The following is a 16,400-nucleotide window of genomic DNA, read 5'->3' as shown; positions in this document are numbered from 1 at the left end:
GACCATATCAATCACTAAACCTCATCTAATATGTCCTAAGTATTATTAGGGACACATGGGACTCAAATTTGACCTTTGATTTGACATGACTGACCAAGCCAACAAAAATGCCCCGTAAGGGTTTAATTACCCATTTCAATCCAAATGAAACCCTATCCACTTGGGACCGCTTTCATTAGGTTCAAATGATCAATCCAAACTTAATGGACCCAAACTTGACCCTAGGTCAACTTTATTGACCAAGTCAACCAAGTTTGATCAAGCTTACACACACCTTCAATCCCTTCAAACCCTTTGACCAAAGCCTCACCAAACCCACTCAAAACTTTTGGATGACTCCTTAGGTCCCTAGGAGATTCCTCTTGGAGGCCCAAGCCTTGGACCCACTTGGGTTAACCACATGGCTTTAAATAAATGTCTAAAGAGAGGTCTTTAAGACCCAAATCTCAACCCAAGCCAAATTAAGTCAAACCAATAGTCGTATTGAGACCCCTATGACCCAATGCACCTACCCTAGTTAACCCAACCCTTAGGTCTATTGAGATAGTTGCAACTTAGTTTTTGATTGTTAATATTCTTACAACATGTATATTTTTTATGATTCCAAATATTATTGCTTTGATTATAATTTCTCCTAACATATTTTGGATGCATTATTTTGATGTCTATATGTATTAACATTTCATGGAATTCATACTCCAAATTATTGAAGATTTCAAATCAGATCAGCTTAGGATTTATTATAAATAAAGTCTGTATTTTTTATTTTATTGAGTCTGAGAGTGTGATTGTATTTGAGTAACTGTACACACACATACCATGAAAGAGTTTAAAAGTTACAAATTTCAAATTGATTGTACTATACAAAGTCATTTCGTACGGGATGATTTATTTAGTTATTTTACCATGCGAGCAGTAAAAAAAACATAAAGTAAAAAAAAAATTCTAAGTATGGATCATACTGTACGATTTCACATTCGTACGTTCATCGTCCAGGGTACGAATTGGATGTGTCCATTTTCATCCATTGAAAATTTTCTAAACAGTTCATACCGTACAATGTCGTCATTGTACATATACCGTCCAGGGTATGAATTAGACGGGTCACTTTTCATCTAGACGAACTTGACAAATTTCTGAACGATTCATACCATATGATGTCGTCATCGTACGTACGCCATCCAGGGTTCAAATTGGACGGGTCCCTTTTCGTCCCAATAAACTTAAATTTTTTTGTAATTAATCATACAGTATGATGTCGTCATCATATGTACGCCATCCATGATACAAAATTAAGGAGTCCCTCTTCGTCGCGACGAAGAAAAAAAATTTCTAACTATTCGTATAGTATGAACTGGGTTCGTACTGGACGATCATCGTGTACGAAATCATTTCATACCAATTCACATAAGGTTCATACGTAATAGTTTTTGAATTCTTCCTACGTACAAACATATGATCATATTGTATGATCGTGTACGCTCAAAATGAAAAATTTTAGTTTTCTAGATGGTTTTTCGTGTCTTTGATATAAAAGGTCCACTAAAACTAACGTAAAAGTGTCCTTCTTCATAAATTTTCAAGAGCAATTGAAAGAGAGAGTTTGGGAGAGTGTTTGAGAGAGATTTCTTGCATGTGGAGTGTGAAGGGTTCACAAAATTACTAAAAGATAAGGATCTCTTTATATTTTTGGTTATCACTCTTCATTTCTTATTTCTAGTTGCTCTAAGAAGATCTTTGAAGAAGATCTGGTACTATTCTGATACCTAGAGAGTGTGAACATACGATGGTTCTCTCCCACACTTGGAGAGCGTGAACAGACGATGATTCTTTGCTGACACTTGGAGAGTGTGAAAGGACGTCGGTTCTCTGCCACACTGGGGATTGGTGGAAGAGAGGATTTATAAAGGCTTCTCTGCCTTGCTGCGGGGAAAAAAGGAGAGACACTTTGATAATAATGCAATACCTGAATAAGGAGTCTTTATGGAGTTTATGTAGGTCGTGTTTGATCGAACCACTATAAATCTTTATGTCTTTTAATTTTCGCATTTATTTTTTGCAATTTTAATTACTATGGTTGAAAGATTATTTTCAAATTAAAATCAAATTGCTAAAAAAGTTAAAAAAAATTGTTTTTTATTTAAAAATCCAAGAGAATTTTTTTAATTACCAATTCACCTCCCTCTTGGTTAGTCTTGGGACAATAGCTTAAGTTTGATAACCTATAAGGAATCAACAAGGTCAACTCTGGTTGGGAATTAGGCTAGCCCAAAGCGATCAAAACCACTATGGGTTGCGCCATTTTCCTAACCTAGGTTCCACCAGGTCAAACCGACACCTTTATTGGGTGGCCTTGGGTCCAATATATATAACTACTTTGGATGTAAATTATATTTGTTTAATTGTTTAGGATAATTATGTAGGGAGTGCAAATTTTAACTTTAAATTTGATTGAGTTGTGAAAGTGAGTCTGTAAGCCTTAGGATTAGAGTCTGGGTTTCCGTTAGTGGTACCTATCCACTTCACATTTTTGTAAATTTTGGATTGTAATAAAAAGTCATTTTCCTATAGAAATTTATTTATTTAATTAATTTGATGGAGTGAGTGAGTGATTTACTTTGTTTACACATATGATTGTCTATTTTTCCTAATTTCTTTTCTTACATGCCACTTTTGATTTAGCTCGAATATGCACAGGCTTGTGAGGGTATGAATAAAAATATTTTTTTATAAAAAATAAAAAATAAAAATGTTATGCTCACATAAAAAATCTAATGCTCTAAGAAGTAAGCACAGGATAAAAAAAAAAGTTTTTCATGCATACATATTGAAATATCTTCTATCTTGTTAGGCACCTCTCTATCATCAGGTTCTGGCAGATCACTTAACCTACTAAGGTGCAATTCTATCAAGGAGATATTATACAATATCTAGGAAAAAAGTATTTTTAAGCCATTTTAAATATGCTTCATACAAATTTATGCATTTCGTAGAGTCAACTACAATGCATTGTATTAGAAATCAATTTAAAAGTGTCTAAAATCTTTAATTGCATTTTCTCAAGCATTTTCATCCTACATAAGTTAAGAGGCCAATTAGGATCCACTCTAGATGTCAATCCCAATTCCTCAAAACTTTAATTAATAATATCCCTACCACTCTTTCATATAGATACCAAACTCACAGATTTTAAATCACCTAAATCTAAGCCGATATAAGTCCAAATTTTATACTATATTAGCTAAGTTTGGATTACTATTGTTCAGTGCCTAAAATAGATATAAGATTTAGGACATACTCAAAATCTTAACACCCCAACCTCCGAAAATATAATCTTAAAATTTTAATAAAATGATCAACTCAAATTAAAGCTTCTTTTGATCTAAAATTTAAAGTCTAATACATAGAATAAGTTGGGGCACTTCCAAATTTTTTTAGAATACTAAAGTGCCTCCTACTTTTTCCTCCTTTAACCTCTAGAAATAATTTCTCAAACTTTGATCCAATCCTAATTAAAATTCCTGCCTCACCTCCTTTGATATCACTTTTAAAAAAATCTCCAAATAAATTTTTTGATGTTGTTCTAATTGAGAGTATTCATAGGGAATTCAACCTCAAAAGGTCAAATTTGACAAAAGAAAAGTGTTAAATTGCTCAAAGGGTTTAATTTGACATAAAAAGGTCAAATTTGGCCTAATTAAGGCTTGCATTGAGCAATGGTTGACCTGGTCAACCATTGACTTGGTTAATTCGATCCAAAGGGTGGGGAGTTGAGCTTAAGATAGGTTTGAATTGAATTGAAATCAATTTGGGCTCAAAGGGTTCAAATAGGGTCAACTTGGGTTAACCTAGTCAACTGGGTTGACCCTAGGCATGGGCTTGGGCCCAATAGGTTGGGTCTGACCCACTAAGTCCAAGGGAGGTGAGAATTGAGCTTGAGAAGCTCTGTATTGGATTTGAAATCAAAAGAAAGAATTAGGGTCAATTTGGGTCAACCCAGGTTGACCTGGTCAACTAGGTTGACCAAGGGCCCGAGTTTGGGTTCAACAAATTTGGTTTGACTATTGGAATTGAATGGGAAAGGTCTTGAGGCCTGGCTTGGTCAATTTGACCAAGTCAAACCCTTTGACATAGAGTTTGAGCAAAAAGGTGGTCAACACACATGATATATTCTGTTTGAGCAGCCACTTAGGGTCCGTTTGGGACGGCATCAGTGCTGCTTTGCTTTATAAAAAATTATTAAATGAACGTTTGGCGCATTGCGGCAGAACTGCGGCAGAAAAAATTAGCGGTACATAGCTGCTTCTCGCAACCTTTTACCGAGTCCCGCGGTCCGCTGCTTTCCGCCAAAAAATGACGTAAATCCCCCAAATATTCTCGACCTTTGTCCCTTCGGCACCTTCCGCGACCCAACTTGCCGGCGACGAGGATTTCAGTCTGATTCTCGCCGCAGTTTTACGGGACAATGGCGTCTTCGTCGCTGGCGCATTGCGTCATTTGTGTCGTTCTCGTTGAAAGAGAAATCGAGGTGAGAAAGAGAGCTTTTCGCTCCCAAGTTGCCATTTTTTTTACTATACCTGATTTAATTTTGTCCGTGCTCTGTTCTGGGGATGAGGGGTCTCATTTGAACAAGATTGGTTGCAGGAGATGAAGAGGTGGAAAGTCCATGCTTTTGGGAACTGGGAGAACTGCGACGAGATGCCTATTACTCGCTACTTCGACTCCGTAAGCCAAGCGGGAACAAGTTTCTTCGGTGAGGAAGATCTCTTCAAAGTGCCTGTGGCCATGCCTATGAAGCATGGTTATCCTTATGGCGGCCATTGTCGCCGCAGTTTTACGTGCCAGCATTCGATGGATGGAGACTTTTTTTTTTCAGAAATCAAAATTTATATGAATGTGTTCCAAAGTCTTCAAAAGTTTTAAAATTTTCGTTTCTCTTTTGAGGAATGGTTTTCATTATAGGAAAAAAAAATTATATTATGATATTTAAAAGCTATATAAAATATTTCAAAGTTAATACAATTTTTTATTTAGAATTATTAGTTTATTAGCATATGCATTTTTTGAATAATTTGATATTTACATCATTTTTTTCATCTCAATATATAAGGGTATAAAGGTAATTTATTCCCATACAGCTGCAGCACAGCAACTTGACAGTTATACTTCCCAAACAAAATATACTGCTTTATGTACAATAATTTTTAAAAGTAGCTTTATGTACAATAATTTTATAACCTACTTTACCGACAGCTGCAGCCGTCCCAAACGCACCCTTAGTGCGAGTGACATAGAGGATTTTCAAGTGAGAGAAACTCCATTTTAGGTTATGTTGGGTTTGTTTTAGTTGCCGGGCCCGTTGGAAAAATTGTTTGGGTCAAGGTAGGTTATATTTTGCGTATCTTCGTTTCAATAATTTGGAGGTTTTTAGATTTTTTTTTTATCAAAATTATAATTTGGTGCTACAAAATGGCAATTTTTTCATATTCTAGTAAATTTTAGCATCATAACTTTTGATATATTTTTGATATGATTATTTTGAGCATTTGTTTAAAAAAAAAATTTTCTTGATGATTTTGAAAAATAATGATTTTTTTCAATTCTAAAATTTATTTTGACATTTAAAAATGGTACTTTAGTACTATTAAAGCTTAAAAATTTTATTATATATGATGTCTCATAATTTAGTTATTTAAAAAAATATATATGAATTTATGCTTAGTAGAGTTTTTCGTTGTCTATCATTAAAGCATTTTGGCAATTTTTGAATTTAGTTCAAATAAATTTTAATTACTATAATGCATTGAAATATGTGTATATTGATTGAAATATGGAATCTAGTTGGCAAAGAAAAGGTTTTTTTTTTTTTTTGACAAGGAGAAGATATTCTATTGGTGGAGATAATGGATTTTGTTATATGTTATATGTTAGAAACTTTGAAGTTGAGGGTTATTCTAATAATTATTATGAAATGTTTGTTTATATTGTAGTAAGTTTTAGTACATTCTCAATAGTTATTTAAATACAATCAGTATCAGTTTCTATTTTAGTAGGCTGCAAGCGAACCAAATGTTCGACGAGCTACTCGTTGTTCAGTTCGATTAAAGCTCGTTTGCGATCTTTTAATTAACTAAACAAATAAACTTGAACAATATTTTAAATACTCGATTCTTAAATAAACGTACAAACTTGAACACTAATGCGTTCAGCTCATTTATGTTCGCGAACAACATCATTTGAAGTTCGTGAACAAGCTCGACATTAAGTTCGATAAGAAGCTCGATTTGTGTTCGATTTTGAACTCGTGAATAAGCTTGATAAAAATAATTAATATTTGACTATATAATTAATTAAAAAAAATCATTACCTTTGTTACATAGACAATTGCTTTTATTATAAATGTGTTTATTCATAGATATGTTCATGAACGTGTTTATTTGATAGTTAAAAAATTCGTTAAATATGTTCTCAAACAAGCTCGATAAACACTAAACAAACGAACATGAACCGAACATGAACACTCCTTAATTTAAATGAATCAAACATGAATATAAATGATAAAGCTCGAACAAACATGAACCAAACTTGAACAAGCTGATATTAAATGAACACACACATACTCGACTCGGCTCGGTTCCTTTGCAGACCTATATTTTAATTTCATTTTTCTACATAATACTTCATTTTTTATCTCAATGTTTTTAACTCTTTCGGTTGGAGTTATTAATTCCTATTTAAGGCTACGATTGCCTACTGAGCCATGTAAGCTCACTCATGCTTTAGCTTTATTTTTAGGCTCGAAAACGGGTAAGGAACAAGCTGAGTAGTTTTGATATCAGGTTTTAATTTGTGACACATACATAAATTTTGTTAATTTTCTTTTTGCAGGCTTAGCTTTTATTATTAGTGTACTTTTTTATTTCTAAGCATTGCTATAGATTGGCCTCAGATTGTACTTATATTTTAGATGATATATACAAAATAATTTTTGAGATTTAGTAGTCTTCCATTTTATGTTATATTCGAAAGTGACTTTGTGTTGTATATAAATTAGAAGTTTATTTTTTTTAGCTCTTCTCCAACCAAATCTTGGGGTTTGTTTCTATTTTTTATCATGATCAAGTACGATACAACCTAGGACATTGGGTTGGGTCATATAATATTAGGTTTTGATAGCCATAATACCAAATCACCACATAGCAGTTACTATTGGTTGAACTGATGAACTAATGTAAGATTAACAAACTGACAAGTTGATTCAGTAATGTTGTAGTGCTACTAGGTTAGCACCACAATGCAAGTTCAATTATTTGAAAAAATATAAATAAGAAGTTTACTTTTCATGTAGGAGGCTGAAGGGGGTGTGTTGTTGTGTGGTAGGGATTCCTTGGACAGTGCTTCTAGGTTAGCACCACAATGCAAGTTCAGTGATTTGAAAAAATATAAATAAGAAGTTTACTTTTCATGTAGGAGGCTGAATGGGGTGTGTTGTTGTGTGGTAGGGATTCCTTAGGGGGTGGGGCTATCTAGAGTTTGGTGAGGAAGATAGAGGGAGAGCAAGCCCAAGAAGTCAATTCCAAGGTAATGAGAGTTTCTAGTCTTATTGTAAAGAACTTACTAATTCTACCTTTCATTAGTCTACTGATTGTATTTTTTTAAAATTAATGACATTTTTATTATTTTAATTTATATAGCTAATTAAATCTTATCTCTTGGCTTACAATATGTGATGGGAGTGGTGGAGTGACCTGAGGAATTGTGAAAATAATTTAGGACTCTATCCATCGCTAAACAATGCTTAGATTTTTTTTTTTTTGATATAAAATAATAAAAATCCCACTTAATATATACAAGTATATATGCTAAATCAAGTAATATAATGATAGAGTAGAGTATTGATCCCATAATAAAGAATATTTACTTACAAATACTAGTATTATCAACTACAATTATAAATCCTACTCAATAAAAACAAATTTTGGTGGATATTCAATCACTTAATTTAAAAAAACATTAAATGAAGCACTATTTGAATAAAATGTTTTGGATTAATTGAATGTAAATATAATATATTTGTTAATTATTCTCTTTTATATTAATGGTATTCAGAGTATATGCATTATTGAACCGCTCAGTTGAGCATGAAGAGATAAAAGACTAATTAAATCTTCCAACCTCAATTCCACTCTAAGCTCCCATAGTCTATCACCCCTATGAAAATCATAGAAGAGTAAACACAACATGTACTGTTAAAATCCCCTCATTATAATTCATCCCTATAAATTTGGTATATGTCAAGTACTATGCCTATGCTTATATCGTACTACTAATCAAATATACCTAGTCATGCCTACTTTTTTATTCCTATGCTCCCTATTACACATGATATTAACTATATATATGGCTTCTATGTACATTAAATAAAAACCTAGCATATTAAAAATATTATTAAATTATTAATAAAGAGAATTCATTAATTAATAAGGAGAATTCATTAGTACTCCATATTTCATTTACACCATCAATCTAAAACTAGAGCATTTAGTTAGAAATGAAGAACAAATGAAGTGAAATCTTTTTTATTGATTACATAAAATAAATAAAGTATAGAAGAAAAGATATCAACTGATGGGTTTAATGATCACCTCTACACTCCTCCTTGAACATAAAGAATTTCTTCCACAAGCATTGACCAAACACTCTTATGAAGTGGATCTAGTGCTCCCTAAATTCTCTTAGTTATCACTCCTAAAGAAATTATAGAGAAGAAATATGAAAACTAAATTAACTAAGTGACTAAACTCTACTACTTACATTACAAATAGATTACTTATAGAAAAGTGCATAAAACAGACTCTAGCATCGCCTCGCTTTAGACACTTGCACCATGAAGTTAATAAAATGAACTAACGCTGCAACTCTAAAGAATTTCGTCCTCTAAGGTGTTTGCTATCATGGACCCGCTGTTTAATGAATTGACAAATCGCTTCACTGCAAATTGTGTCCTAATCGATTATAATTGTAGTGTTACGACGCTACTAACGGTTAAGCACTATGGTGTCCATGTGACACTACCCTTGGATTGGCAGCGTGTGCAGATATAAACTGGGTTTTGCAGCGCTGACTCCTCCGATATCATGGCATTGTCAAACATAGACTGGGCACCACCATGTCCATATTTGGCTCTCCAATGATGCTAATTATGGCGCCACAATAATATAGAATTCGACACCTAGGCATTATATGGTACTTGGAATTTCTTACATTTATTGTATTTTTTTCCTACATAACACAACTAAAATAACACAGTTTCACTAGTAATTTAACCTATAAAATTTAACAATATTTACACTCATCAATATTACTAGTATTTTTTGTTCTGATTCACAACAATACTAAAATAAATATAACTTTTTTCATGCATGTATTTTTAACTGTCATGGGTTCATAGATATTTATATATGTATTTTAAAATTTAAAACTTAGTTGATAGATTTCTTTAGCACAATCCTAATATTCAATTAATAAGTTAAATTTGGTAATTCACATATGTAATACTAGATTGAATTTAGGCTAAGTCCAATCCTCATGGGAATGATACTCTACTCATTACTTTATAACTTGGAATGATACATATAATTACTTAGAACTAGGGTTACACATATACTAGATTGTTTAAAGTGTAGTAATGACTACTTGGTCAGATGTATAGAGATAGTCAAGAGGATTTACGTATGATATTTATTGATTTAGAGAAAGTATATGATAAAGTTTCAAGAGAAGTGTTAATAATGCTTATATACAAGTCATTAAGGATATATATACAATAGCTATTACTTGTGTTCAAACATGACATGTTTTGATTAAGCATTTTCCAATTTCACTTGGATTATATGATGAATCAACTTTAAGCTCATATCATTTTGTTTTCCTGCTTTATGGATGTTCTTACTAGACATGTACAAGATGATCTACCTTATTGTGTGATTTTTGTTGATGATATGCTTCTTATTAATAAGACTTGAGAAGGAGTTGAAGAAAAACTTAATGTATGGAGGCCAAACTTAGATTATAGAGGTTTTCATTTCAATAAATCTAAAATCGAATACATGGAGTGTAATTTTTGTAGTAATAAATCTAGTGATGAGGCTGTTACATTAGGTGATTAAGTCATTAAAAAGAGTGCATATTTTAGATATATTTGGTATGTTGTTCAAAGTGATGGTGAAATAGATGGAGATATTATTAGTATAAATCAATTTGTATAGTTGAAGTGGAGGAATGCATCAAGCTAGAAAAAAACTAATAGAATAAGTCTTGGTAATATCCAATTCCTAGATATTGTCTGCCTATTTTTACATTCTTAGAAGATTTATATTTATTTTTTTTTTTGCCTGCAAATAAACACCCTGATTAAATTATATGGATAAAGTTGAAGTAAACATAAGTCCAATTATGTGCATTTATAGTATTTGTGAGACAAATCTTTTCTTACTCTTAATTATATGTGTAATGTACATTCTGAAATATCTGCTCTAATTGTAACATGTATTACAATGTGATTGTATTCTTAAAAAAGGATGTTTCATTCAATACTCGATTTTCTAAGAGGATTTTATATATTTCTCTAGAGAAATTGTCATGAGTCATTAATTACAATAATAAAGACTCCATAATATTCACAAATATTCTCTAAAGAAAAATATTGTTTATGATTTGTTTTGGGATCCTCAAGTTGTTTAATAATTATTGTATGCAAACACTAATGCATGCATCTTTTAAAGATTACCACCAATACCTTTTAAAGAAAAAATATCTTACAGTAGCTGAGGATCTACAAATTTGACAAGTATATGAGGATAATATTTAAAAATACTCCTTAAATTTCTCTCATTTTGGTGAATCCTAATAAGATTGAAGGAAATTTTCTGATTTGCAAGAAACTTCCCAATGAAAATTCTTGTGTGATCGATAAAGATTTTCATAATTCTACCTAAAAGAGAATGAGTAAGTGTGTGTTTGATCCTCAAGAGTAATGTGGAAGATTTAGAGATATATATATATATATATATAAGATACATATTGAACATGCATGATATCCCTATAGTGTTTTTTTAATGCACATAAGGATTATAATAAAGATAAGTATTAGGTAACTTGAACCCAACCATAAAGGGATATTAAATAATTACATTAATAAAAGGTGAAGAGTTCTAAAAATTTATGGAGAAAAGCAAGATGTTGACATTCATCACTTATAATACAATGAAAGGTGACAATAAGAAGAGGTTGGGTCAATTCTGCTAAAAATATTAGGGGATTATATACTTATCAATTATTATAAGAAGGGCGTGTCAAATTAACTTAGTTGAGAAGATTATGATAAGGTTTTGGTAGAGGAGGGACTTTAGTGTGATGGTGCGTAGAACTTGCATAGGTGCTATCAAAATGATCATCCCTAACTGGTTATTAATTTTGAGATAAGTGAAATCCATATGGTGATGGTATTCTCTCTTTACCATCCTCTTCTTAGAGATGAAGGGTTTAAGCTGAATATTGCTCCATCGTATGAATTTGATCCACCAAGAATAAAATTGAGGGGCCTTCACTAATATAATTATGTCATCAATAATCGAGGGAGTGGTTCTTGGATTGATGCGTGATATAAATATTTATTAACTTAAATAAATTAATATTATTTATATCTTTGATTTAATTTATCTATGGGCCTATTTGTTTTGAAGTAAAATTAATGCAAAGTATTTCTTTTGCTAGGGTTTTGAAAATATTAATATTTGGTTGGATGAAAAAAGCCCTAAGTTAATGTCCCAAGGCTACCAGGGGGGGGGGGGGTGAATTGATAGTTTTTAAAAAATTATCCCTCTTTTAAATGAGTTGAACCGAAAATAAACTTTAATGAATTTTTATAAAAGTTTTTTCAACCACAACTTTTTAAACAGAAAAATGCAGAAAACAAAAAGCTGTGAAATAAACGACACAAGATTTATAGTGGTTCGGTCTAAACCAGACCTACATCCACTCCCTAGAGGCACCCTCTGAGTATTGCACTAATACCAATAGTGTCTCTCCTTTTGCACCCACAGCAAGGCGGAGAAGCATTTATAAACACTCTTTTCACCACTACCCAGTGCGGCAGAGAACCGTCGTCCTTTTACACTATCCCCAGTGTTGGCAGAGAATTGTCATCCTTTTACATTATCCCCAGTGTTGGCAGAGAACCTTCATCCTTTTACACTCTCCTTGTGTGGGCAGAGAACCCTTTGCCTTTTACACTCTCCTAGTGTGGGCAAAGAACTCTTTGTCCTTTCACACTCTCCTTGTGTGGGCAGAGAACCCTTCGTCCTTTCACACTCTCCTAGTGTGGGCAGATAACCCTATCTCCTTGACAGATCTTCTCACAAGAAATCTAGAAGGAATAAAAAAAAAGAAGTAATCTCAAATCATAAATAGGAAATCTTACCTTTGAACACCGAGCGAAGCCTTCACGCTCCAGTGGTAGAAATCCTTCTTTGAATGCTCTCTCTCACACTCTCCTTGACTCTTTTTTCAATAGGCATGAAGATCAATGAGCAAAAAGATTGGGTGACAGTCTAATTTGAACTATATATACAAAAGACAAGAAAAACTGCCCAAAAACTGCAAGTTTTCAATTCTGTACGTAGTGGATCGTCCTGTACGATCGTGGATCGTCCTGTACGATCGTGGATCGTCCCGGACGATTTTACTTAAAGTGTCGGAAACGATCCTAATGTATATTGGTACGAACTATGTTCGTACACGCTCATCATCCCGTACGAACTAGGTTCGTCCGGTACAAAATGGTTATTTCATAGGTCGGTTCCCAAAATTCTGCAGGACGTAACCAACTGGGCTAAGTCGGTTCAGTTCGTCTAGGGACGAACGTGTTTCGTCCTGGTACGATTTTATACAGAGAGTTTTGTCCATGGACGAAGGTTCATTTCGTCCTGTACGATCTCAAACAGAGAGTTTCGTCCAGGGACAAAGGTTCATTTCATCCTGTACGATCACAAACAGAGAGTTTCGTCTAGGTACGAACCATGCTTTTCGTCTGGACGAACAGTGCAAGGTGAGAATCCAGAGATGTTCGTCCCGGGACGAATATAAAATTCGTCCTAGACGATTAGGACTTAGAAAGAATTTTCTCCCCGCCTGTTCGATCCATTGCTCTTCCTAGGGGTTAATTGACATGATCGTCCCGTACGAACTAGATTCGTCCCGTACGATCAGTTCACAAAAATTGTTCCCCCAAGAGTGTGTGTTGTGATTTTTCACTCAATTACAATCACTCCCTCTCATTTCAAAACTTATAATTTACAAATGAATATTTGCTAAATTTGATTTGAAGTCTTCATTGCTTGGAGTTGATTTTCTTGAAATGTTAGTACACACTAGAGCAAAAATAAATCTTCCAAAAAGTGTTAGTAGATATATAAAACAATAATATTTGAAATCATCAAAATAATACAAGTTGTAAGAATATAAAACATGCAAATAACAACTTTCTCTACAAGTTATGGAGCATAGATTATAACGTAATATTATTATTTCTCAAAATCAAATTGGATTCATGCCAGGTAGGTATACCATGGAAGCTATACATTTATTGGAAGGTTTGATGGAGAACTATAGAAAAAAAAGGAAGATCTTCATATGATATTTATTAATTTAAAGAAAGCATATGATAAAGTTCCAGGAGTAGTGTTATGGAGAGTTCTAAAAAAGAAAGGGATTAATAATTCATATATTCAAGTCAATAGGGATATGTATGCTGGAGTTGTTACTTGTGTTCAAACACAAGGTGGTTTGACCAAGTATTTTCCAATTTTAGTTGGATTACATCAATGATTAGCCTTAAGCCCATGTCTTTTTTGCTTTAGTCATGGTTGTTCTTACGAGAGATTTGTAAGAGGATGTTCCCTGGTGTATGCTTTTTGGTGACGATATATTCTTCTTATTGATAAGACTAAAGAGGGAGTTGAAGGTATGATAAAAAAGTACCAATCAAACTTAAGGAAAAATTCTATAAGATGGTGGTTAGACCTACAATGCTTTATGGTGAAAAATTTTGGCCATTAAAAGAGAAGCATAATATTAAGTTAAGTATTGTAGAGACACGGATGCATAGGTGGATGAGTGACTTTACTCTTAGAGACGAGATACAAAATGAACATATATGTTAAAAGGTTGGAGTAGCACCAATGGTAGATAATGATTAGAGAGAGTTGCCTTAAATGGTTTGGTCACCTAAAATGACGGCATTCCGATAACTCAGAGGAGAGTAGATGTATTAGATTTAACCTATGTTAAGAAAGGTAGATGTAGACCTAAAAAGACTTGGTTAGAAAATATTAGAAATGACCTTTCTTTATTTGATCTAAATGAGAATTTGACTCTTAACTGGGCACAATGGAGAGCAAATATTCATATAGCCGACCTCACGTAGTGGGATAAAGACTTGATGTTGTTGTTGTTGTGTAGAGGTTTTGAAGATATTGATGCTTGGCTGGACGAAAAAAAATATAGTGTAAAGTATTCTTTTTGTATGATAAATTATTCTACTTTTCCAAAAATAAATATTATACTTCATTTTGGATAAAAAATAAACTCAAACCAATTTTGATTAAATTTCTTTTTCATCGCAAGCAAACTGATTTGTTGGTCATCGCCACCGGCCGCCTACTGCCATCACCCTCCATTGTCGTAACTGATTACAACCACCTACCATCGCCGACCCCCAACCACCGCCGTTTCCGGCACCTATTTTCATATGTGATTAATTGAGATATTTACTTAAAATTTTTAAGATTTATTTGATCTAATTCAAAATGACAAAAAATCTATTAAGATAAAATTTAAATTCTAAAATAAATAACCAGATAATTTACTTAAATTTAGCACCAATTATATGAAATGGTTTTCAAAATGTAAGTCGTTTTAGACCCTTTTAGATGAGTTACATACTAGCAGGATTTAGAACGGATTTGAGGTGGATTTGAGCGAAATCCAGCCAAACGACCTAAAATGCAAAACATAATCTCACAGTAAATGAAAGAAGCAGTAGACAAAAATTACCCCTTTTCGGGGGAAATCTCAGATTTCTGAAATCATTTGATCTGACAGATTTAACGCTCTATTGACGCCAGAGGGAAGAAGAGTCTGCTCATTTCAGAATTTAACGCTCTATAGCAAAACATTCACACATGATTTAATATGATTTATCATGAATGTTACCAACCAGTTTTCAAGTTTTAACCCATCAAAATTTCATAAATTTTGATTTAGAGGATTTACTAAATCCTACTTAAATAAAATTCTGAATGATACCAAACAGTTCCTAAATACTACTTGCAACAGCACCAAGGTTTCAGTCCCATGGTATCTAAGACGAGTCTTTCTAATCTTATGTAGCCACTCGAGCTACTCCAATCTTTTCGAAGTGTATATGTTCACTGTCCATTTTGAGTCTCTCTTCCGAGTGCAAGAAGAAGGAAAAAAAAGAGGCGAAATGGAGAAGGGCAAAGGGCTGGTGGATCTCTGCATAGAAGCGGCGACGGCATGCAGTGAGAGCGTCGATATATGGCGGAGGCAGAGGAGGACTCTCGAGCGCCTTCCCTTTCAGCTCGCTGACGATCTGTTTCGTCGTCTTCACAGCCGCCGCCTACTTTCCCCTTCGATCCTTGAGTTTGCTCTCTCTCTCTCTCTCTCTCAATCCATGAATCCAAATTTTATTATCTTTCTGACCATATACACATAGGAAAAAACGGGCCAAATCCATGAAGCCTAATTTATCAAAAATTTTTCCCCCATAAGCGCATAGTAAAATAGGAAATAAAGGCCCAATTCATCTGGACTTTCTGTTCTATTGTCTCTTTCTTTGATCGTGCTCCCTTTTTTCTTTTTTTAACTGTTTTGCACTTTTTCTGCTGTTCCTAACCGTGAGTTTAGATATTTGGAATGAGATGTACGGCGACAAGGGCTTTGATAAGGGATGAACCCGATGGGGACGAAGACAGGTTATGATTCTGTTCGGGCACCGTTAGGTTAAGTTAACGGGTATGAGAAAACAGAGAAGAAGAGGAGCTGTTACAGGAAATTAAAAGCAGAGAAAGTAAATGGAGAGCCTGAGAGAAGAATTGATTTCAATTCATTTTTCATTAACCGCTCATGATTACACTGTATGGTATATATAGAAGAGAGGGAATAAATCAGTTGGGATTTTCTGTCCAAGCCGTAGCAGAGAGCGTGGCCTGCAATAGTGTCAGACTGCTGTGGCCGTTTTGCTGAGTGTAGTATTAGTGGAGTGTGCTAACAGGCCCCTCAAAATAATGATCCTGTGAAAGGATCGTTAGTTTATCTCT

At 33.6% G+C, this 16,400-nt stretch overlaps 1 protein-coding gene across 1 annotated transcript in view; it reads left to right on the top strand.

Moving 5' to 3' along the window:
- The first annotated feature begins 15,440 nt into the window (after window positions 1-15,440).
- LOC110104131 (toll-like receptor 3) overlaps window positions 15,441-16,400 on the top strand; it is a 34,372-nt gene continuing 33,412 nt past the window's right edge. Inside the window, exon 1 of the mRNA XM_020833108.2 lies at window positions 15,441-15,723. Coding sequence (XP_020688767.2) covers window positions 15,485-15,723 — 239 coding nt within the window. The 5' untranslated portion in view covers window positions 15,441-15,484. The remainder of the gene's footprint in view (window positions 15,724-16,400) is intronic.

This window comes from Dendrobium catenatum, unplaced genomic scaffold (assembly GCF_001605985.2).
Source record: "Dendrobium catenatum unplaced genomic scaffold, ASM160598v2 fragScaff_scaffold_807, whole genome shotgun sequence".
Taxonomy (NCBI): domain Eukaryota; kingdom Viridiplantae; phylum Streptophyta; class Magnoliopsida; order Asparagales; family Orchidaceae; genus Dendrobium; species Dendrobium catenatum.
This window is presented reverse-complemented; position numbering and strand designations above follow the sequence as displayed.